This window comes from Opisthocomus hoazin, chromosome 1 (genome assembly GCF_030867145.1).
Source record: "Opisthocomus hoazin isolate bOpiHoa1 chromosome 1, bOpiHoa1.hap1, whole genome shotgun sequence".
Lineage (NCBI taxonomy): Eukaryota > Metazoa > Chordata > Aves > Opisthocomiformes > Opisthocomidae > Opisthocomus > Opisthocomus hoazin.
The window spans coordinates 18126950-18150452 of record NC_134414.1 but is presented as its reverse complement, the minus strand read 5'-3'; the positions used below and the strand labels follow the sequence as shown (position 1 = coordinate 18150452).

The 23503-nt window shown below is 41.1% G+C and overlaps 1 protein-coding gene across 1 annotated transcript in view; it reads left to right on the top strand.

Annotated features, from left to right (window-relative positions):
- The first annotated feature begins 6275 nt into the window (after nucleotides 1-6275).
- The window catches only part of PGR (progesterone receptor), a 38336-nt gene continuing 21108 nt past the window's right edge, over nucleotides 6276-23503 (top strand). The window contains exons 1-3 of the mRNA XM_075417853.1: nucleotides 6276-7463; nucleotides 8620-8771; nucleotides 22866-22982. Of these exons, the coding sequence (XP_075273968.1) occupies nucleotides 6322-7463; nucleotides 8620-8771; nucleotides 22866-22982 (1411 nt within the window). The 5' untranslated portion in view covers nucleotides 6276-6321. The remainder of the gene's footprint in view (nucleotides 7464-8619; nucleotides 8772-22865; nucleotides 22983-23503) is intronic.

The window sequence follows — 23503 nt, the reverse complement described above, 5'->3', positions numbered from 1 at the left end:
ATTAACCCTTGCCAAGATAACTTGAATTTGCATAGGAAGGATGTCTCTTTCAAAATTCAAGTTGGCAGCAAAGGCCACACAAAAGTAAAAGAAAATCATGCCTACTTCCACTTAAAGTGTGGCTCAACTCCAAGGCCACCTCTACTTCATCCAGCTTATGAACTCTCAAGAAAGTGTCACAGGTTTAACCCTTGGTTTACCTTTGTGTCGAATAGCATTTTCACATCAATTCGGCTCTCCAAATTTACTTGTAAATTTCCTGGGGATCTATCCAGTTTTTATCTTATTTTCTATGGTTATTTAGGACTCACAATTTAATCAAGATATTAGTTCTAATACTTCTGAAGAATTGTTGATGACTTCTTTCTGAATTTCAGAGATGCTAACATCTGTTTAGTATCAGTGGTTGCAACTTCTACTCTCCAGCCAACAAACCAGACTTGTTGCAATACATTGACTATGCTGAATGTTAAACCACTGGGAGTCATCTCATTCCACCTAGCAGCACTGAGTTCAATTGTCTGTATACAGCCACTTTACATATTTATATGAAATATGTACTCCACATGTACAGATCATTGAATATCATATTTTTTACAAAGCAACCTTCACTTCTTTGTCCTGAGGCTAGACAATATAGCAACAAAGCCACTTTGAGGAAGATGGTGGGTTTGGGTAAAGGTCTCCTAGATAGGCCTTGAGTGATGGACAGCATGTCCCCTTCAACACCTCGAGGTGATGCATTCATTGAAAGCCCCAGGACAAAATACTTGATAAAGTTTTTGAGCATGTCATCGAGCAAGCAAAGACATTCTCTGTAGAGGTTAAAACCGGAAAGCATCTCTCTTCTCTTTTTTCCTCGCTTCTCATGCTCCTGCTTATTTTCTCAGCTACTAGCATATTATGTTCTGCAGTTCAGTAAGCGTTAGCCAAAGTATAAACAGACCAAGAACAATAAATAAAATATATGACCCCTGTCCCAGAAGCAGCTATCACTTCCATGAATATAACTCAATACTCATATATTTTCCCCCTTTGGACAATTTTTAAAGATAAAGGTGCCTCAGAGCCAACTTCAGCTCCCATATTGATACTATCTCTGTGGCAGCTGTAGCACCTGAGAGCAAGAAATAATGTAATGTGCACTGTGATTAGCTTGCTTTCCCTCATCTCCTTTTGTAACTCTATTGCTTACTTTCTTTGCCACATACCTCGCTGTCTGTAGATCTCTTTTGCGTTTACATTTGTTTCACGACACCCATGTATTTAGTAAGCCAACAATTCTGATAGCTTTTCTTTCAGACTGATGGTTTAGCTTAAGCTGACAAAACACCTGATAACAGACCGCAGAGATTAATTACACTGTAGCATGCTCTTGCCTAGGGGAAAAAAAAGTATGTGTACATGCAGTTTGCAAAACTATGATTCCTATAATGTTCTTGATCACTGTAGTAGAGCACATTGATACTGCATTTTAAGGGCTGAGGACTCTATTCCGACCTCTTACTTTAGGCATCGATCTTAGACATTGCAGTGCCAAAAAGTCATGGCTCTTAATCAGGGTACTTCAGATCACAGAAGTCCTTTATACCTTTAATAAGAAGGCATTAAGTGTCTCTGAAGAGCTCCAAAAGATGAATTGAACTGTCCCCACAGGTATCTATGACTCTTATCTGACTACAGAAGCTTCACCACCTGGCTCAGATGTGAACATTTACAATCAGCCCACATCCATAGTGTTAATTAAGTGCTTTCATGACTTAGATGGTACTTCAAAATGACAGTCCCCAAGAAGTGCATATTTATTATCTGCAGGCATCCTAATTTGACTGAAATTTAGCATGCTAACTAGGGTCTAAATATTTACAGAATGGGGATGCAACCACAGAAGTACGTATCTCCAAGAGCTGTAACATACCAAGAATGTGCTGTTACTTGCATGAAACTCCTGTTTTTTCTATCCTGTACACGACATGCTGAAAACAGGGGGGTGGGGGCAGGGGCGGGGGGGTGTTGTAGAGTAGGGATGGCAAAATGTAGTTACAGAGATCTAATTTTTTTTTTACAAATGTTGTTGCTGCGATTGAAGCAAAAGCCTCTAAGCCTCTGTTTTACGCAAGCTGCTTTTCTTTCCTTTTTTTTTTTTTTTTTTTAACCATGAGCTCATAAGCTCTTTGAAGCAGACAGTCTCTCTTCTTTGTTTATACAGAGTGAATCACATTTTTGGTTGCATCATATCCTAGACAATGATATCACAAAATTGTCAGGCATTGATTAACTGTGAAAAAACAAAACATTATTTTTAACTTCTAAGCTCTATCTCAAAGAGTCTGTGCAGAACAATGTTGTGCTCACTATAAGAAAGATCTTCATGGACGAAGACACTAATTCAGGTTTTCAGGTGTAATCAGTCTGTCCTTTCACCGCTTTAAACATTAAGCCACTAACTTTATGGCACTATTTATATGGAGCACTTTTGTCACACAAATGGAACACTTTAGTCTGAGAAATGGAACTTAGACATTGTTGACCTTCAGGCCATGCTTCAAAATTGTTTTAAGAAAAGGTGGTCCTAGAAAAGCTTTGTGATTTTGATATTTGTAGTGTTTGAGGAGGCTATGTACTTGTCTTGTTTCTCATACAGCATTCTTCCTTTTTATTTCAACCAACAACATTAGAAATATTTTGAAGGGTCTATCATAAATTTTTACTGCTTAAAAGTGTACAGCTGAATGTTTGAATGGTCAAGCCAATGCTCAGGAACTACTGAAAAAATGAAATGCAAATCGACAGCGTTACAGTGAGAGTTCTCAGTGCAATTCTATTACTATTTTTGTTGACATTTTATATAGGAATTGTGCTGCAAAGCAAGACAGCTGAGGAGTTGTGCTAAGCACAGCTTTTACTCATCCACGGTTTTTGAACAGACTGAGGAAATAGACACAAAAATAATTTGAGCTCTCAAATATTACATCTGCAAGTTCTGGTTGAATTTTGAAAAATGCAATAGTGTCAATCCAAACCTCCAATGTCTTACTGTTTGGTTCAAAACAGGCCTATTCTGAAGTACAAATCTATTCTATTCACACTGTTTACTTTTTGAAATCTCTATATTCAGTGAAAGCTTACTGAATATAAAGAAATGGTCATTTCTGGATCTAAATTGAAAATGTCTGTTTCAATTCTAATGGCTTGTAAATTAAAATTGGCTGGGGAAATACCATAAGAAAACCTGTTTTTCTGAAATGGTGATTACCACAACAACAAAATTAATAAATTAAAATGAATAAATGACAACAACACTAGAATGTCAACAAATTTGATATGGCATACTTTGAAGTGTTCTTACTGAAAAACTTGTGATACCACAGCAATATCAGGGAAAGCATCCAAATGATGTGAGAAAATCTGACAGCAAAAGGAAATGAATGGATCACAGAATCATGGAAGGTTTGGGTTGGAAGGGACCTTATGGATCATCTCATTCCAAGCCCCCTGCCATGGGCAGGGACACCTTCCACTAGACCAGGTTGTTCAAAGCCCCAGCCTGGCCTGGAACACTTCTAGAGATGGGGCATGAACCTTATAGACAGAATAATATGAAGAAAATAGCAAAAGTTTCCAGTGAAAGTTCATAGCAATCATCTGAAGCCAATGTAAATCATAGTCCAATAAATGTCCTTAAGATAAAGAATCAAAAATGTTTTCCTTAAACAACAACAATTCAGCATAATTGCCATTACGATTAAAGAGCTGAGTATATTTGGCAGGTCATAAAAACGAAATTAGGAAGGACAACAGAAAACCTGGACAATACTTAACTGCCAACACTTAGACAAATATTGCAAGCAGTAAACATTCATATTTCTGGTGAATTTACAGGTGTTTACAGCCACATGGCCTTGTTAGTGTAGAATTTTAGCAGACCAGTCATTAGCAGCAGCGAGTTGGTCTTGTGGAAACTACTAAGCACTGGTTTCCTTGCAGGCCCCCCCTATTCCTGCCATCCGTGGCTCTTCACCTCTCCTAGTTCCGAAGCGGTACCAAGGAGGCAAGTCACTGTAAGGACAGAAGTCTTTGGAGCACACTTCTGTAAAGATGCGGGCCATGAACTCTGCGTGCTTTTGGGGAAGTGGAAATGAGAAAGCAAGGCAGCGGCAATAAACGGGCACGACAACTAGCTGACTAAGAATGAAAATATCAGGGGAAAACCAAAACGAGCATGGAGATGAACAGGGCTGGAGATGAACTTCCGTCTCTTCTGAGAAAAGGAAGGCTTGGGAGAAGGGAGAAATACTGTAGCATGAAAACCAGAAACTCGGTAGCCAGAGAAGCACTTCAAATTATTTGCTTTAATATCATGTCGTCACAGAACTGGATCGTGCCTTTTGAAAGCATTCTTTTAACATCGGTTCCGCTGATAGGTTTTATGAAGACGTCTTCAATTCTTGCTACTTGCTGGTCAAACAGTTCTCTCCCCTGCGATATCAACAGCGTGAGACTGTTTTTCAAGAAGCACTCCTACACATAACAAGTACACTTTGATGTGTATCATTCTGTTGAACCTCCTGAATGTATACAGAGGTGCCTACCCCACATCTAAGTTTTGAAATGTTAGTTGTTATCACAACGCCATAATTATTTAAAAAAAATAAAAAAATATAATTTTCTCTTACTTCTTAAAGGAATAAAAGGCAGACTCCCAAAGCCGGCTATAAGCCAGCAGTGTTTTGCCAAGAATAGCATAGAAAGCACACACCACGCTGAATCAGGTTTATGTGAAGCCACCGCTTCTATAAACTTGCCCTGTATCTTTTCTGATGTTAGCTTTCATAACAATTTCAAAAAGTTACTTTTCTCCCCAAGAAGCTGTCCTTTTCAGTCTGAAAACATTTTGAAAGTAAAACAACAAAAGCAACGATTTCGTGGTGAGCAAAGTTTTTGAAAACAGGCGTCTTTTCTGAAAAGCACGTTATAGTTAGCATAAACAAGCATGTAAGAGCATACCCTTCTCCTGGAATCAAAAATACCCTGATTCTACTCAAAGTCACGAGGACTGCTACGATAATATATTTTTCGTATCTTTCAGCACAAGTTTCTTTTCTGAGACTGCCATATATGCAAATTATATTAAGGTTTGTGGGTTTTTTTCCAGTCAGCAATTGTCATGACAGAGCGGAACGGGTTCTGGTGGCAAGCCAGCGTTCCGCACGGAGCAGGAGGCAGCGAGCTGCTGGCGATGGCTCCTCACTCAGAACTGACTTGGGCTGGATGGCAACTTGCTGTACGCAGGCTGGCCCACAAACCAAGTCCATTTTAAACGTCCTCTCATCCACTCTGACAAAATAATTAAAGGAAAATACTAGAAGCAAAGAATGCCCCATTTCCCAAACATTTTGCTGACAAAACGTTGCGCTTTCTTGGTGTAGAGGTTACTTCGAGGTGCCTGAATGTAACTGAAACCGCTTCAAGATGCCTTGGTTTCTTTGCTACCGGAAAATGGACGTTGTATCAGGAGGGGAGCTGGGCCAGAGCTTAATCCTGAAACGCAACAGGGCACCTCTGAAGAGGATGGTGAGGAACAGCCAGGAGGAAGGCTCCCCCGCCGCCACTGCAGGGGATTAAAACCCGTCCTGCTCCCCGCAGCCCGTGTCCCGTCCGGAGCCGCCCTCCCCGGGCTGGCGCAGCGTCAGGACGGGGCACTAGCATCAAAGTGCGGGAGGGTGATTAGGGCGCGGGGAGGAAGGGCAGGCGGCGGCGGGAGCCCACACGCGCGGACCTGGGACGGGAGGGCCGGGCCGGGCGGGGCGGAGGAGGAGCCGGGGCGGAGCCGCGGTGCCCGGGCCGGGCTGCCCCGCCGAGGCAGAACCGAGCGGCGGGGCGGGGAGCGTGGGGGGCCGCTGGGTGAGGGCGCGGGCTGGCGGCGGGGAGGAGCGGGGAGGGGCGGGCGAGGGGGCGTGGAGCCGGCGGGCGGCCCGCCCGGGGCCGAGCGGGGGCGGCGGGCGGCAGTCGAGGCACAGCGAGCGGCAGTCCGCCCGCGGCCGGAGCGTGCCGGGGACGCCGCTCTGCCGCCCGCCTCCCGCACACGCTCCCAGCGCTTCCCCCGCTCTGGGCTGCACCGCCCCCGGCTCCGTTTCGCCCCGTTGCTGGCGGCGGGGGCCGGGGCTCAGCCGCCCACCCCCCCCCCCCCCCCCCGAAGGCAGCGCCATGTGAGCGGGACCCGCGCCGCCGCCTCAGCGGGCAGGTCCGGGATGTGAAGAGCCGCCCGGCCGCCCCCCGGGCCGGAGACTCCGCCGACGTCCAGCCCTGCCCCGGGCCAGCATGACCGAGGTGAAGGCCAAGGAGCCCCGAGCGCCTCCGCCCGCCCGGGACGGGGCGGTCCTGCTGCAGGGCCAGCCCGGCCCGGACCCCTTCCGCAGGGGAGCGGAGGCCGTCGACATCTCCTCCCTGGACGGGCTGCTCTACCCCAGGAGCAGCGACGAGGAGGAGGACGAGGAGGAGGAGGAGGAGGAAGAGCCGCGGCAGCACCAGCAGCCAGGGGAGGACCGGGGCGCCCTCTCCTACGGGCCGGGGAGCGGCTCCCTCCCGGACAGGGACTCGCTGGACACCGTCCTGGACACCTTCCTGGCGCCCGCGGCTCGCGCCGGCTCCGCCGCGGCGCCCTGGTCCTTCTTCGGGGCCGAGCCCGCGGAGCCGCCCGACGCCGCGATGAGCCGCGGCCCCTCGCAGCAGGCGGGCGAAGCCTCCCCGGCGGCGCCCGGCCCCTCGCAGCCCCCGCCGCGGCCCGCCCCGCTCTGGCCGGCCGGCGACCCCCTGACCGCCGCCGCTAAGCCGGGGCCGGGGCCCGGCGCGGAGGGTCCGGGCGCGGCCCCCAAGGGCGCGACCCCGGGGCTGGCGGCGCTGCCCGGCGGCGGGGCCCGGCCGGGGCAGGAGTGCCTGCACGTGCCGCTGCTGCCGCTCAACTCCGCCTACCTGGCCTCGCGCACCCGGCAGCTGCTGGACGGGGCTGAGTACGAGGGCGGCGGCGGCGCGGGGCCGCGCTGCTCGCCCCCCGCCCCGGACCTGCCGGGCTACGTGTGCCCGCCGCCGGGGGCCAAGGACGGGCCCTTCGCCTACGGCGACTTCCCGCCGGCGCTGAAGATCAAGGAGGAGGGTCTCGGCCTCCCCGCCCCGTACGCCGGCGGCAGGGCCAGCCCCGCGGCCGGCTGCGCCGACTTCCCGCAGCCCCCGCGGGCCGTGCCGGAGCCCGCGCTGGAGTGCGTCCTCTACAAGACGGAGCCCGCCCTCCTGGCCGGGGGCTACGGGCCGGCGGCGCCGCCCGACAGCCTGCCCTCCACCTCGGCCGCGCCGCCGGGCCTCTACCCTCCCCTGGCGCTCAACGGGCACCAGCCGCTGGGCTTCCCGGCGGCGGTGCTGAAGGAGGGTTTGCCCCAGCTGTGCCCGCCCTACCTCGGCTACGTTCGGTAAGGGCGGGGGGGGGGTCGCGAGGGGTGCGCTGGGGGTCCTCGGGCAGGGCGGGTGAGGGGACGGCGCTGCCGGGGGAGGGGGTTGGATGGTGCTGGGGGAAAGGCGGGCGAAGGTCTGCTCGGGGAAGCCCCTGGGGGTCCCGGGCCTGTGCGAGACCAGCGCGGCGTGAGCTGCGCGGCCGGCGCCCCTCAGGTGCCTTTGAGCCGCAGCCCCCAGGGAGACCTCGCGGGTTCGTCCCGTCGCGGTTCGGTGCCGCCCGGGGTCTGAGCAAGCGACCGGCTCCGGAGGGGGGGAGCGGGGCGTTCTCCAGCCTGTCCTCCCCGACGGCGAGACAGTGTTCATAAACACCTCAGTATTCTCCACAGTGCTATCCCCGGTTTGGGAAAAAGTTAATTTCACACAGAAAAAGAAAACCGAAGCACTTGTGCATTGCCTTGTTAGAATAAAAGCGCTGGCTGTGACGCCAAGGTGTTGTGCGTTACCTGGAAATGTGCGCAAAAAGACGTATCGTGTCCACAGTGCTTCAGCGGAAATCCTTGGTTTCTGTAAAGAGAGTGATGCAGGGGGTTAGTCTGTTTCTTGGAGAGAAATTGGGAAGTGCTTTACGCTTTCCTGCATGTGCCCGTCCTCGTTATTGAGGAGAATGCTGCAGCTGAATGTGAAGCGACAAATACTAAAAGATTTTTCTAGCTGAGATAAAACTTAGTTATTTCCCGTGTGAAAGGGGGAAATTCAATTGACTTCTATTTGATTCTGCCTCTGCACCATTCTGTGTACAGGAAAGAAGAGCATCAGTCAGTACGACTTTACTCACAGGAGTGGTTGATCTGAGGAAGGTGAACATTTTAACAAAGGGTTCCTAGATTGTTGTACCTTTTTCAGCTAAAATGGATTAAAATACTACTGTGCTTTTTGCCTTCTTTTTTTTTTTTTGTTTAATGACTAGGCAGATATTACAAAGGTACCTTTTACCCTAGTAGAGACAAACCTTTAAGCAGAAAGGCAGTCATACTGTATTTTTTTCTTACCCTTCTGTAGCTTGATTACAAATTTTAAAAGATTTTTTTGCCACGAACCCTATTAATACAGGAAAGTAGTTAATTGCTGCAAAACTGGATATTTAATTTCTTTTAATTCTTTTCTCTTTTGAAGGCCAGAGGCAGAAACCAGCCAAAGTTCTCAGTATGGTTTTGAATCGCTACCCCAGAAGATTTGTCTCATCTGCGGCGATGAGGCTTCTGGTTGCCACTACGGAGTACTTACCTGTGGAAGTTGTAAAGTCTTCTTTAAAAGGGCAATGGAAGGTACTATATGATGCCATTGTTCCTAATTATCTCAACTACAGCTTTTTAGGCACTGCTAAGGACGTACCTTTTATTTATTGATGATGTTTAAAAATGTTATCACTGTAGTAAGGTTTCTTGTTTTGGCAACTCTGTTTAAAAATTACAGTGAATACTAACTAAATTATCTCTTAATTGATTTTGCTAGTATTATTTGATTTACTTTTATTATTTGCTGTTCATTATTTACTGTTTATCAGTTATTCTTTTGAAGTAGGAAAGTTTCATAAAATCCTTGTGCTTTACACGACTTGTTTTAAAAAGTGTAAATGCTGTTCAAAGGAAGACTTTTTGGGCATGAATTAATAATAGGCAGCTAAGAATTTATTTTGGCTTTGTTTTGTTTTCCAAGTTCTGGAATTTTTCTTGCTTGCAAGATGCAGAATTTGACTTCCTGAGATTTATGGAAATATTTCAAGTTTCACTGAACTATTTCAAGTCATAATAATAATAAATGGATTGGACTTCTGTTCCAGAAAGCCATTAAATTACAAAGTCAAGCTGCACGTTTAATAAATCAGTAGCAATGCCTATGTTAATTTTTTCTTTTTGGATTATATTGTGTGTCTTGTCCATAAATACCCATTGAGATTTTGAATATGAATACGAGAGGAGATTGCTGTATATAGTTCAGCTGATGAAGAAATGAAAGAAATCTTCCTAACGTTTTATGTTTTGTCTCCTTTTCTGATTTTTATCTGATCCTGTCAGAACTAGGATATTCAAATTTCTGCCCTGTATACTTAAAAAAAGGATTGCTACAATGTATAGGATTCCTTAAAATAAAAAATTGCATTGTGTATTTTCTTGTGCTACAGAGTTTTTTCAACTTTACAGAGTTTATTGCTGTCCTGATGAAAAGGGAAGTACTGGAAAGCTAAAAGCATAGCAAAATAATGTAGTTAGATTTTTTTATTTCAGTGTGCTGTTACTTTCTGCTTTAAGCATATGCTCTTGTTCTTTTAACATACTCGGTGCTTGCAAAGTGGTAACACTAGACTGGGTGGGCTAGGTGAATTTTTGAGCTAGTGCCTCACGTTCTCTACTGCATTTAATAGCATTAATGAGAAAGCCGTTAGAAACTTACGTGTGACGTTGCATGGAAAACACTTGTCTCTTGAAGTTACTTAAAGGAATACATTTAATTTTCACTGACGGTTAACTGGTGTCTTGGTTTGGCTTCACATTTTTTGCTTTGGTTATTTGGATAAATCACACATATACCTTTAAAAAAGACAAGGAGCTGAAGTTTTAAGAATGACTGTAGTGTGGTTTATGAGTGCCATATTTTAAAATAAGTTGTATTATTCACTTTTCACCAATACAGTAATACTGTAATTTTTTATTTGAATTTGATTCCATCACTTTTGAATTTCATCTCTTTCCTAAACTTAGTATTCAGTTGTGTTTGTGCAGTAGGTGAACGTGCTCAAAACTGTACCTTACTACTGTTCAGCATAAATATTTTAATGACAAGTGTTAAGAAAGCGTATAAATTGATAGTAGGAATATCTCAAGGTTGTTTACACTGGTTATTTAATCAAAGTCCGTGTTTGCAGAATCTTACCAGATTAAGAATATAGACATACAGAGAAATAAGAGGTCAACACAACTGTACAAACAAAATGCTTGTGTTTTACATAGCAACTTCATGCTTTCCATTTTTTAATGATTGCAGAGACTGAGAGTATGGTGAGGGAGTGTGTCTGGGTTTTTAGAATATTGAAAGAATGGCCAACTACCTCAGACTACCTGCCTATAATAAGAGATACAGGGTATAGTGTCTTATGGGGAAGAATGACAGGCATGAGCAAGAGGAGCAAATACAGTTACCAGGTTTTGTGTAGAAAGTACAAGTCTACAGAGAGTTCCTTCAGGAGATGGACTTCTTGTTTTAGTGGAAGCGTAGGATGTAATCACTAGCATTGAAATAATCCCTTTTATGGATAGATACTTGATTTCATTTAGAATTAAAGTACTTTTTTGTTTATATCTTATCAGAAATAAAGGTGATAAATTACTATTCTGTAAGAAGAAACAGAATATTTTTATTCTAAATACAATAGAAAAGAATGTTTAAAAATTCACAGTGCAATTGCATAAATTTTAGACATTTCTCTAATGTCCCCTTGCCTATAATTCCTTTGAGTGGGAATGCATTATTTAGCTTTTTAAATATTTAGTACTACCACAGACGTGTGGGGGTTAATAATAGTTCATGCAATTAAGAAGTTAAATTTTGTGAGTGCAAATTTACGGTCAAAACTCTCCTTTTCATACTTTTCTACTTTCCATGAAGTGCTGATCACTGTGAGAAATTAAAACATAATTGGAAATAGATGACTTTTGCTGCTTCTTGGATTTTCTGTATTTAGAGATCTTTTTCATATGTTATGAGGTTTTAAAGTGTGTAGATAACAAGGTACACAATGTAGTGATTAAATTTGTTGGAAAATGCCTATTTTTATTATTTCTGTAATCTCAGATACATTGGCTGTTTCAAACCTGACAGCCTATGTAATTTTTTTTCACAGAAATTGTCCTGTTCATATACCATTTATTTTGCTCTCCCCTATTGTGTGGAAGATACTGTGTTAGTTAAATGCTTCCTATGGGATGGAATGGACCACTACGTTATCCAGAAAACTCCCATATTTCATCTCTAATATTTTTGAAATAAATCCAGAACTTATTTAAAATACTCAGACTGAATAATCATTTTAAACTGTATAGGTGAACCTAGAAGTATTTCTGTACTAAGTATGATTTAATCATACATTAGAATATAACTCGCAGATACACATACAGCTAAACAGAGGGTCAGAGCTGTATGAGGTTCACCAAGATGAAAGTGTAAAATTAGAATTAAATTATTTTAGAATTTTTGTTGGCAATGAATTCTTAAATATATATGATTTGGTAAATATTTTCTGTCTTTTGGGTTCTTGGCTCCCCATATATGCCTATATATGTAAACAAAATGATGGTGTTAATACAACAAGCATATTTTACTGCAAGTCCTTTTTTAGGTGAAGTCAGATGTGAAAAAGGTGAGTGCTGAAAGTGGGGAGGAGAAAATGTAGCTAGGGGACAAAAATACTGATTTTTTTTTTAGAAAGATTTATTTACATTTAGAGGTTGTACATTTTCCGTTCGTTCCTTACAAAGAATTGATTTACTAGTGTGTTGGTTCACTTCTTGTACAAACAAATTACAAGGCTTTTTAGAAGTGCATTAAAGATCTCCTTTGTATATAATGAAAATTACAAAAGTTACTGTTATTTATATTCAGTTAAGAAATTTGAAAAGACAAAATTGGATTCAGTATGCTGATAGGGTAGTGCCGTTTCTGTCCATGAGCTGAGGGTGATGGGCAGTTTGGAGTTACCAATCAAAAAAAAATCAGAATTATTATTTAAAATGCTTTCAAATATGTAGAATTATTATATTTGCGAAGTAATTTGCTGCTGATGGTCAGACATTTTTTAAGTGCTACTAATATATCTAGTTCATGGTAACAAAAACCGAGTATAATATTTCTAATGGGGCTTTAGGAAAATCAACATTAAAAGATGAACTATTACTTTTTTAGCACTAAATTGTCAAATAGTCATTAATGATGTCTTATAAAGATTCCTGAATATAAAATCATGCAGGGCAACGACAGTCAAAGTGCTTGTGTAACGCCATGATAAAATTTCTGTGGGTAGCACGAACCCAGTGTGTAGAGTTTGGAGATGCCGGGGTTACACTGTTGCTAACACATGGTTCTGTGGTGGCTTGCGTTCTTGCCTTTTTGTTGAGAGCATCTCCTTTGCAGTAGTTTTACTAATGAAAAATTAAGATTACCTAAATGCTGAAAAAAATTTCAACTGCTGTGTTTCCTGTATAAAGTCCCACTTCTAATGTTTGTTCTATATTTATGTAAAGCATTTGCCTTCCCTTGTGCTTATTTTATATTATTGACATCTAATGAAAAGTAGTTGCCTGAAGCTGAAGAGTTTGGGGCCGACATAAATATATGATATTATAGCAGATAGGTCAGAATCGAGCTCTTGGTTTGTTTAAATACCTGGGACCCTATTACAAAATTAATCTAATGATTATATAGCTGATTTGTCTAGTATTAATATCTGCTTCAAGCTCGGGGTAACAGCACTGTACAGATAATAGCATCAGGGAACAAGCTCAACCACATGTAGCAGCTAACACTTAACTGGCAAAGTGTGAACTCTTCTTCTCTCCGAGATCTGGATTTGGCAAACTCAACCTGACAGAAAGTAGGGTTTCCACAAGAGTTTTCGCTGTCTGCATATGCAGAGCTACTCATGGAGGAAAGTGGAGGAATTAAAGATGAGCTATGTCTATACAGTAAGAAGGCTGACCATGACTTCAGCAAAACTTTCTGATAAAGTTTGTCTGACTCGTGTTATGTAAAGGCAGTTTTGTGATGGCGATGTGATTCACTATGTAAGTAGTGAAATACTATGCATAAGGAAAATTGCTGGACTGAACAGTTGCGCTTTTCTACAGCTTAAGAATGTAAAATGGCACATCACGCCAATTATTTTAAAGAATGCTGACCACAGGTAGGAAATCCACTTTGAAAACAGAGCGAAATGCAGTACTACAGAGACCATTTCAGCTGTGAAACTGATGAAGCAGATGTAAGAAGTTCCTTTTTCTCCTAACTCTGCAGGCATTTCCAATTTTTAATCCTACTTTCCAGGCTGGATCTTGGGATCAGAATTTGGTACAGCGTGTACTGTATAAACCCGATAGTGATGAAAGTTTCATGAAGTAGAAAACATAAAAACATAGAAAGCTTGCATATGGCAAGTTGAGAGATGAAAATGCTTTTCACTTAATGTAATGTTTAATATTATTTAAAGCTCTTTTATTTTGCATATAATCAAAATGTGTTAATGTACAGTAAGCTAAGTGTATTTCCAAATTCAGATGTACTAAGTTGCTTCGTTGAGGGTCCTAAAATTGAAGTGGGAAATACCACTTTTGTGAGAACAAAGAATTTGCAACATGAAAAGGGAAAGAAGAGAACCTGTGCCGATACGTAATTGTATATCTTCATCATACTTCTGACTTCAGAAGTATTTGTTGTTCAGCCATTTGACAAACGTTAATTTGATGAATTGATTTGTATGAGGCACGACAACTGAGTGAGCTAAGATTGTGTTTGTTCTGGTACTTTGGCTGTTGTGCTAGTGCTGGGCTTCCCACTGCTCTCCCTGTGACTTATTACTGGTTTTCTGATAGACATGGCTTAGAACATAATCAGCTGCAGAAATGTGAATTACTATAATTTTTGGCTTGACTTTATGTAGTATTTTAGAAACAGTACTGAATATTATGGTAAACATCTTTCCAGGTAGAATAGGAACTGTTTCAGGTAGTGTAAAACGGCATGCTTAAAAGGGCACCAGCGACTGACTGCATAGTGTTGCTGGGTACTCCTCTGTTCTAACTTCGGATGTGCACGATGTGAGTAACCTGAGCTGCTCATCTGAAGTTAACTATACATTGAATGGAGAGAAAAAGGAACTTCTAGGAATTAATTCACTAACTTATTTTAGATGCTAACTTGGGATGAAAATAACAGCATTCTAACAGTGACTGATTCTCAGCACTGGTTATAGAGTAGTGTCAGGTGAGGATGCACACTGTCTGCGCTGGGTGATGTGAATCCCAGCCATATCACCAAGGTACCTAATACATTTCTGTAGTATATAAAAGAAATATAATAAGTATATAAAAATACTTATTTTGTGTTATTTATATTATACATACAATTAGTATTATATAAAATAATATTTATTTTAAGTATTAAAATATTTATAAATTATATAACATAAATATATAAAATGTAAGTATTTATAGTCAAACTGTTCCCTGCTAAAAATAGGTTTAGGTTTGATGGTGTCAGTCTCCTTAAGCTGTGTGGCTGTTCCACAGAACTGACGGTGTACTAGTAAGAGGTGGTTCTTTAGAAACTACTGAATGGAAAGACTTAACAAACGATGGTTTGTATGTTACAGTCTGCCATTATGTGTAGTGGTATATGGCTGCATGTCAGAGGTTTCTTGGTTATGCCTAGTCACAACGCCTGCATTTTCATGAGTGGCTGTTGCTTAATGTCAGTTAACTTTTGAGCACATTTCAGTAACCTGGAACCTTCTGTAGCTGAAATGTAGAGTTACATGCAGGCATTGAGATCCAGGAGATTATTACCCTATTCTTGTCCAACTGTTACGATACCATCTTCCCTTATCCTCAAAGACAATATTTTATGTGGGATTTGTTGCACCAAGCTGTAGGCATTTACAATGTGGACATCCATATTTCGGCCAATTACTTTAAACATGCAGTAGGCTATTAAAGAACCAAAATTTAGACATCTACTCAAGATCAACTGCATCCTGAAGTGCCTGCTTTTCTCTCGTGCCCAAGAGGGGAGTGTATGTTACTTGTTTTGCTAGATGTCCACACTTTAGAATCTAATTAGTGAAATGAATTGCCTCTTTGTGGTTTTTTTTTTAGCAGTTTGTTGTCCATTAGGTGTTTTGATCAGCAGGCAGCAGTATCTGGTTTTTTTTGCACATTGCCTTTTTCTGCTACTAATGTTTCTTTTTTTTCTACCCTTATTACCCTTAGAGTGAGTGAGTGACCCTGTCTTACCAGTTCACTTGTAGGACAAGTCGAAGTGTAAGAGGAAAATATATACGAAAAAACTTATCATGGCAATGTGCTGTAATACGTTCACTAAAATCAGAATTATGGGATGACTGAAATACAAATACAATGCTTCTTACATTGGAAGAAGAATACAACACTCAGGGAGAAGAAAAAGAACAAATGGTACTTCAATGATTTATACCTCTGAAACAGTTGGAGTGCTTTTAAAGTAGGTTTTGTGTTCAAATCCCACATTCTATATTTATAAGAAATAGACCCTTTACTGACAAAAAAGCTGACAGTTCCATCATTTTACATATTTATACCACTGAGGTATTTAATTACTTAAAAATCATGAGCAAGGAGCAATTCTGACACTGTGGCACAAAAAGAGCTGGAGATACCGACTTGTAGAAGCCAGCTTTTCCTTCTGAAAGGTATTAGCTGTTGAAAATCTTTACTGTTGTCAGTTCCCATATTTAGACTCATAGACTTTATGCCTTTCAAGATGTTGCAGTGCTAAACAATCTAAGCAAATCAACTGAAAATCAATATGAAATAGTAATCCTGATTTTGCAGTTCATGATAGTTGCTGTGAAATAGGACTTAATTTTGCTTCATTTTGTTTTTCTGTTTTTTTTGTTTGTTTTTTTTTCCTTGTTGGAAATGATGAACAGTCAGGGAAATTAAAAAGATTAGAGAACAGGATTGTGACTTACAGCTCTGTTCAGAATGAGTGAAAACAGGGTAGCCACTTTTAATTGTTCTGTTTTGTAGATGTCATAAAAACAATGTGCTCGGGTTGCTGTCTGGAGAAGTGATTTTGGAAGGAAAAAGACAATGATGTTGCAGGATTCACAGCAAAAGGCAGGAAGATTTTGAGATCAGGATACAAGAGAAGGAAAGTCAGTCAAGGATGTTGCAAACATGGAAAGTGGTTTGTTGAAGAGGAGGAAAGCAGTGCAAGATATATGGTGGTTTGAAAATGCTGCTTCCCTTCTAGAAAAAATAATTTTGTTTGGCCCACTTAACAAAAAAATCTGACAGAGGACTGTAAGATTACATGTTTAAACCCAGCAGACAATGGAGTGGAAGAATACCAAAAGTTTGTTGTAAGTAGAATTATCTAAAAAATTACTTGTAAATCTGTTCACCAAAGAAAAATACACTATAAAAAATAGTAGGTTTGACTTAGGAATGAACAATGTATGGTTCTTTTGAACAGAAGATTTTTACTCAACCCTTGCTTTTATCACATGTAATTAAGGCAAAGGAATGAATGACTAGCTTCACAAAGATGAAGGAATTACTGGTACGTGTTATAATCACAAACCCCGTCACTGGGTGCATAGACAAGGCAGGGCAGTCGCCCAGGATATGAGAGCTATGTGCATCATCTCCAGTGTCTGAAGGAAGTCAAACACATCTTTCCCTCCTTGCAGCCCTGATCACCAGGCTATTGGATGGCTTGGATTGAAATAATTCTTTATTAGTTTTATTTTGAGCTATGTTATTATAAAGAAAGGAATTGCACATTATTTCTGTTAGAAGAAGAAGATTCCAGAATGGAACATACTCACATGGTACTCTGCTATCCGCTCTGTGCCCTCTTCAGTCCATTGAGTCCTAAATTCTTTGCTGTGAAGCAGATTTGCATCAGTCGCAGGTCTGCAGTATAGACTACAGAATAGTAGTCAGGACACCTGCTTACAAGTTTGGAAATGAGAATTTTATTTCAATGGTCAAAGAGGGAAATTGAAAGTGAGCCCCACTAACTACTGGGCTTTTTATAAAAAGATTATGCGTGGTGCAGTCAGTGGGGGATGTGTTTTTTTTGTAAAGTGATTAGAGTCTTAAGTGTCACTTAAGGGACTTTTTTATTTTTAGAGAAAATGTTAACACAGAAATGAAATTGGTATTAAATAATTAAAAAACATTATTTGAGGTGTGTGGATTCTTGCGGATTGTAATGGCCTGTAATGGCATACAGGGACATGAAAGGTGTATTTTCAGTACTGGAAAATGAGTAGTATAGATTCCTGGTTCTCCAGGACCAAAGTTTATAAACCCACATAGTGAGAGGTAAATTCAACCCACATTTGCTGTTTTGTACATTGAAACAGTGTGAGTAGAAGAGTGGTTGATTTAGATCAGAGCAAAGGTCATCAGCTGTGTTTCCCATTTCTGAGGAGGAACTAGGCTAGACTGTTTGCCTAGGTATGGAAAACCCAACTGTCAGGGGAAGTACAGAGTAGTCCTTACCCTAGTGTATTGTCTTAGCTTCCAAAAGTCAAAGTTTTTCTCAAAAGCTATGCTTGCACCATTATGTTTAGTATAGGTATACAGGTGAACCTAGTTTCCATTTTGTTTATTTTGAAACCAAGGTTATTATCGGCTTGCACAAGACCCCCTGACAAGGAGTTCCAGTTTGGTTATGTTAAAAGAGTAATTCCTTTAGGTTTTTAAACCTATTGATTTCATTGGTATTTTGAAAAATATTGTAAGAGGTGAAGTAAATTCATAGTAAAATTCGTTGAGCAAAACTTGGAGGCTAGCTCTCAGGAAGCAAAAAGGCTACACTGGGAGACACATGGCAATAAAGTAATTTACAGAGATGTAATAGATACCTGCAGTTTTTAGACAGAAGTCTAAAACTAGACTAAATAAAACACTGTGATATGTTTTGCAAAGAACAGTCCTCCGGTGGTGGGGATAGGATGATTTTGAGACAGGATTGCCAGTTAAGAGTGATACAGGGAGGCATAATCACATATGGAAGAGAGAAAAAGGATTTGAAAAAGTACTTTCACGTGCAGACAGGAGGAACTGAGAGTTTGCAAACAAGCGCTTTGCTGTTGTGCAGGGTGGCAGTGGTTCAGCACAGAGTAAGTGCACAGATACGCTGTGTAAATGCACAGATGCACTTACACACACAACTGATTGCTTGCATCTGATACCCCTGGTGCAGATAAAGACTTATGTTTTCCATATTTTCCACATCTGCAAAATTGCTGCAACTCATTTGTTTACTCAAGTGATTTTAAGTGACTTACAGCATGTCAGTGAGCTAAGTTAACAGTGCAGTTTTTAAAGACACTGTGTGTGCTACTTCCAGCAGTATTTGGATTAAAATTTCTTAGTGCTGAGTATGATCTGTGCAGCTTTACTGATAGCAAACCCTGTGATCGTATCTGTGCGTCTGTACCGTTGGCATTTTGACCGCTTCCTGGTATAAACCTGCCGGTATAGCAATAGTTATTACAGGGCTTAAAATTGTATTTGTCTGTTTGTGTTAGGACTTCCACTTTCACTAACAGAAGTGGACCTTGATGGAGGTTGAGAAAAATGCTATCCTACAAAAATCTGGAACATACGAGTAACAGATAAAATCATCTCTGTATTTTCTCCATCTTCTCAATGACATCTAGGTCACGAGCTGATAACGTTGGTATGTTGAGAGAGAGCTACAATGTGCACTTTCAAAAAGAGGTGAAAAGTCTCCCATGTATGGGAGACTTAACATTGGGTGAAGACTTCTGAGAAAGTGGCAGTTGCCAGAAATTTACCAGATTCGTATTTTTTTAAGAAACACAAATATCAATCTTTACTTTCTGACCTGTGCTTTAGTGATCAGACTACTATCCTGTTTTATCTGGGTTTTTTTCCTGGTTATAATGACAATAGTCGTATAAAAGATACTGAATGACAAGCTACCAACTGAACAGGAATTTTATCTTGACAGGGGTCTTTGGCTACTTCCTGAGTGCATGCATTTAATAGAACTGCAGTGCTCACATATTGAAGCTAAGCAGTTAAAATATAGATTATCCTAAAGACTGCAATACAGCAAATGTATTTGCAAACAGATGCTTTAGCATCCCATGAAAACATTCCAGACAGCTTAATCTAACTAAATGTTGTCGCATAATATGGACATTAACCAAACATATGGCATGTTTTAAATCTATTATGCAGGCTGCCCTTCAGATGGTTGCTGCCACTTAAATATTGGTGTCAAGCAAGTAGCAGTTTCTCAGAACCCAGCTCTGCACAATGGTGGAAGCTGTTTCAGATGAGAACATTGATTCAGATTTGTCTATAGATATGAGATCCAGTCAGATGACTGAGATACTAAAAAAATCCCTGACAGATGAAACTATAAAAAATACTATAATACTACTATGAATAATACTTTAATTGAACCTTCTGTGTTTTCCAAAGAAGTTGCAGCTGAATCAGAATGAATGGAATATACTGGGATGGGGGGTGTTGGGGAGAGACTGGATAGAGGCGAGTGGAGGTGTAACACAAAGGTGTAGTTCACGCTCAGGATGTGACTGTTTTTTTTTTTATAATATTGAAAACAAGGAAGTGGTTGACAGTAAGAATCAAGAAGTGCCTGAGATTTTATCACCGTAATCTCATGGGATGGTTGGGTTGGCAGGGTTTTGGCCTTTTCTTGATGCCTTTTTTTATGCTAGTGTCATGGGGGCTTTATGGAAGAAATGAACTAGGTGAAGACATAATAAAGATTAGGTCACTGGTCATTATTAGCTTTTTAAATATAACTTATGAAACAAAAATGAAATAATACTTTTTGAAGATCAGAGGAAATCCTAACTGTGCGCAAATTCTAATAACAGACTTAATTTCTTCCATGGTATGTACTGTGCAGAGAGATTCTTTAATCCTGTCTAATCTTAAACTCTAGAACATATGAACATTGAAGAGCAGTTTTCATAATTGTGATTCGTTTAGAATTTGTTTGGCAAATATGAAAAATTTTGTTCAATCTGAGATTTATAGTAAATAGTTTGTGAGTTGTTATGTAATGATGAAGTAGTTAATGCATTTTCCGTTGAAGTGGAAGTTGGATCTGCTGATAACCCCTAAATTATGAAGACTTTTTAAAGAGCTATAGCTAAACTTGAATGTGTAAATTTAAAATTTTACAATTTGATTTGTAATGCTAAATCTTAGATGCATAATATTTAGACACTGTTATATAAATAATACAGGCTGTTTAAATGTGTATCGGTATAAATCAAGTTACTAACTTCTGTATTTCCAATTTCCTTTTCCAGCAGGAACAGTGTTGCCATTCCTTGCCTCTGCCCAAACTCATTAGACTCCTTTAGCAGTTAGAGCATGCACTTGGGTGTGGAGTATGCAAATCACATATGATATGAAGAGTGAATTCTAAATACTGACATCATTCTAGAATGTATAAACAGTGTTCTCTGAGTGCCTGAAGAGTAATGTTACACGATATGGCATTGGCTTTGGTAGATCAGTATTTTTGTGTGTCGTTACAGGGGGAAAAGTACAACTGGAATGCCTGTAGCATTGTGAGCTGCTTGTGAGCATTTACTGCCCTACTGGAAATTTTTTGGTCTTGCAATGGACACGTTACATGGACTCAGACCGTGTTGTGTAGACTCAAAGGATTCCCTAGAAAGAGGTCCAGAAGAGATACCTTCCAGGAGGCCAAGGAAAACCCCCAAAACTAAGACACTCACAAGCAAAGCTTAACCTACACTTAAGCGTTCCTTTGTAAATTGACTGTACATTAAAGCATCAGAATCCCACTGTGCAGAGATAATTGGATGCTTCATGGATTTTAGTTAAAGTAACAGTTTTAAAACTGTTGTTGCTTATCAAAAGACTGAATGCTTTTGTAGCTAATAAAGCAAAGCAAGATGAGAAAAAAAGGCAAATAATCCCAAGGAAGATGTGTTCAAAATAAGTATTTTTCTTCCTGGTCTGCTGCCAAAAGCAAGAGAGATTTTTATTAATTCGGTTACTTTTGGTAATGTTTCCTGTAAGAGGGAATTCAGGATTAGAATTAATGGGAGAAAGTAAATGAGAATTTATTCTGATTTACTGCATTACTAAATACCTTTTAAATGCCAGGCCATGTGTGAGGCAACTGTTTTTATCTACCCCTTGTTTTCTAAAAAAAAAAAGAAACTGTTACAAAAATGAATTTCAGACAATCAGTTTTCTTTCACTAAAACCAAAAACGTTGCTCTTAAAAGTATGCGTGAGAAGTGAATTAATAGTCTAAAAAAATGTTAGCACAAAAACAAATACATTGTTTCATATGGTTTAGCCCTAGCTCTTTCTTTTGTTAGAACAGAATGTTCTTCTTTCTCCTGCATTTTCATCTGAGGATTTGTTTCCAGTTTGTCTTTCTTCTGTGGAGAAAACTTATTGGTGAACAGTTCCTCATTTTACCATGTGCAGAGAAAGGACAGAACAGGGGTATAAGGAAAGCTGAGTAGAGTAATCGTCTCAGATTTGTTTGCTACTGGTGACATCAGATGGTTACCTCAGAGTAATACTGATCTAGAAAGCAGTGAAGATTTAAAAGGTTTGGTATTGATGTCTTGTTATATTTGGAGGTCCACATCCGCAGTATTCCATGAGGGAAGTATCCGTGATATTGCACTTGTGGAGTTTGTCCATACTTTTTTTGATCCATTTTGTTGCTCTCAGAATAAATACTTTTTTTTTTTTGTACCATGCTTTCATGCTAAGTCCAGGATCGAGAGCAGCTCTGCTGAGAGGGACTTGGGGGTACTGATAGACGAAAGGCTGGACATGAGCCGGCAATGTGCGCTGGCAGCCCAGAGGGCCAACCGTGTCCTGGGCTGCATGAAGAGAAGTGTGTCCAGCAGGTCGAGAGAGGTGATTCTGCCCCTCTACTCTGCTCTGGTCAGACCTCACCTGGAGTACTGCGTTCAGCTCTGGAGCCCTCAGCACAAGAAGGACATGGAACTGTTGGAGCGGGTCCAAAGGAGGGCTACAAAAATGATCCGAGGGCTGGAGCACCTCTCCTGTGAGGACAGGCTGAGAGAGTTGGGTTTGTTCAGCCTGGAGGAGAGAAGGCTGCGGGGAGACCTGATTGCAGCCTTTCTGTACTTAAAGGGAGCCTGTAGGAAAGATGGGGACAATCTTTTTAGTAGAGACAACAGTGACAGGACGAGGGGTAATGGTTTTAAACTAAAACAGGGTAGGTTTAGGCTAGATATAAGGAAGAAATTCTTTACAATGAGGGTGGTGAAACACTGGAACGGGTTGCCCAGAGAGGTAGTGGAGGCCTCATGCCTGGAAACATTCAAGCCCAGGTTGGACAGGGCTCTGAGCAACCTGATCTAGTTAGCGGTGTCCCTGCTCGCTGCGGGGGGATTGGACTAGATGACCTCTAGGGGTCCCTTCCAACCCAAAACTTTCTATGATTCTATTTAATGATTCAAGTATACTTTTTTTGAATCCTCTATTATTTTTGGAGCATTTATACACAAAAATAACATTGTCGTGTTAGAAAACATCATGTTAATCCTGTTTTTCTCTTGACTGCAGGGCAGCACAACTATTTATGTGCTGGAAGAAATGACTGCATAGTTGATAAAATTCGTAGGAAGAACTGTCCAGCGTGTCGCTTGAGGAAGTGCTGTCAAGCCGGTATGGTCCTGGGAGGTGAGCTGCTTCTCAAATCTCATGCAGAAAAACAGTCAAGAACACTACCTTCAATCTGTATAGTTTAAACAACATTATTTTGATACGGTAAAGGAAAGAACCCCATGTAAATGCTGTTTTTGGAAGAATTACCTGACGTTTTAGAATTCCTTATGATTTATAATCCTGAAACAAAAATACCTTTCTGTATCAATCTCTTTCTCCTACTGTGTGCCCGTATACTAATTTGCTTACAAGGGCAGGAACTGTGTCTTAGCTGTGTATTTAGTAATAGTTTTGGATCATAAAATTTGATTTAGACAAAGAATAAAGAAGCAAATTAAGATTGACACTAAAGTCAGAAATCAGTACTGTCCCTTTCTTTTTTCTTTTGTGCTTTCCATCACTACTTTGAGTAAATGTCGACAAAATGATATCTGTCTGTTCCACCAGAGAGGGCCAGGTTGCACCAATGCTAGAGACCGCATACTAGATGCTGGGAATTCCCATCATTGTATTAGTTCTTGCTGTAACAGATATGC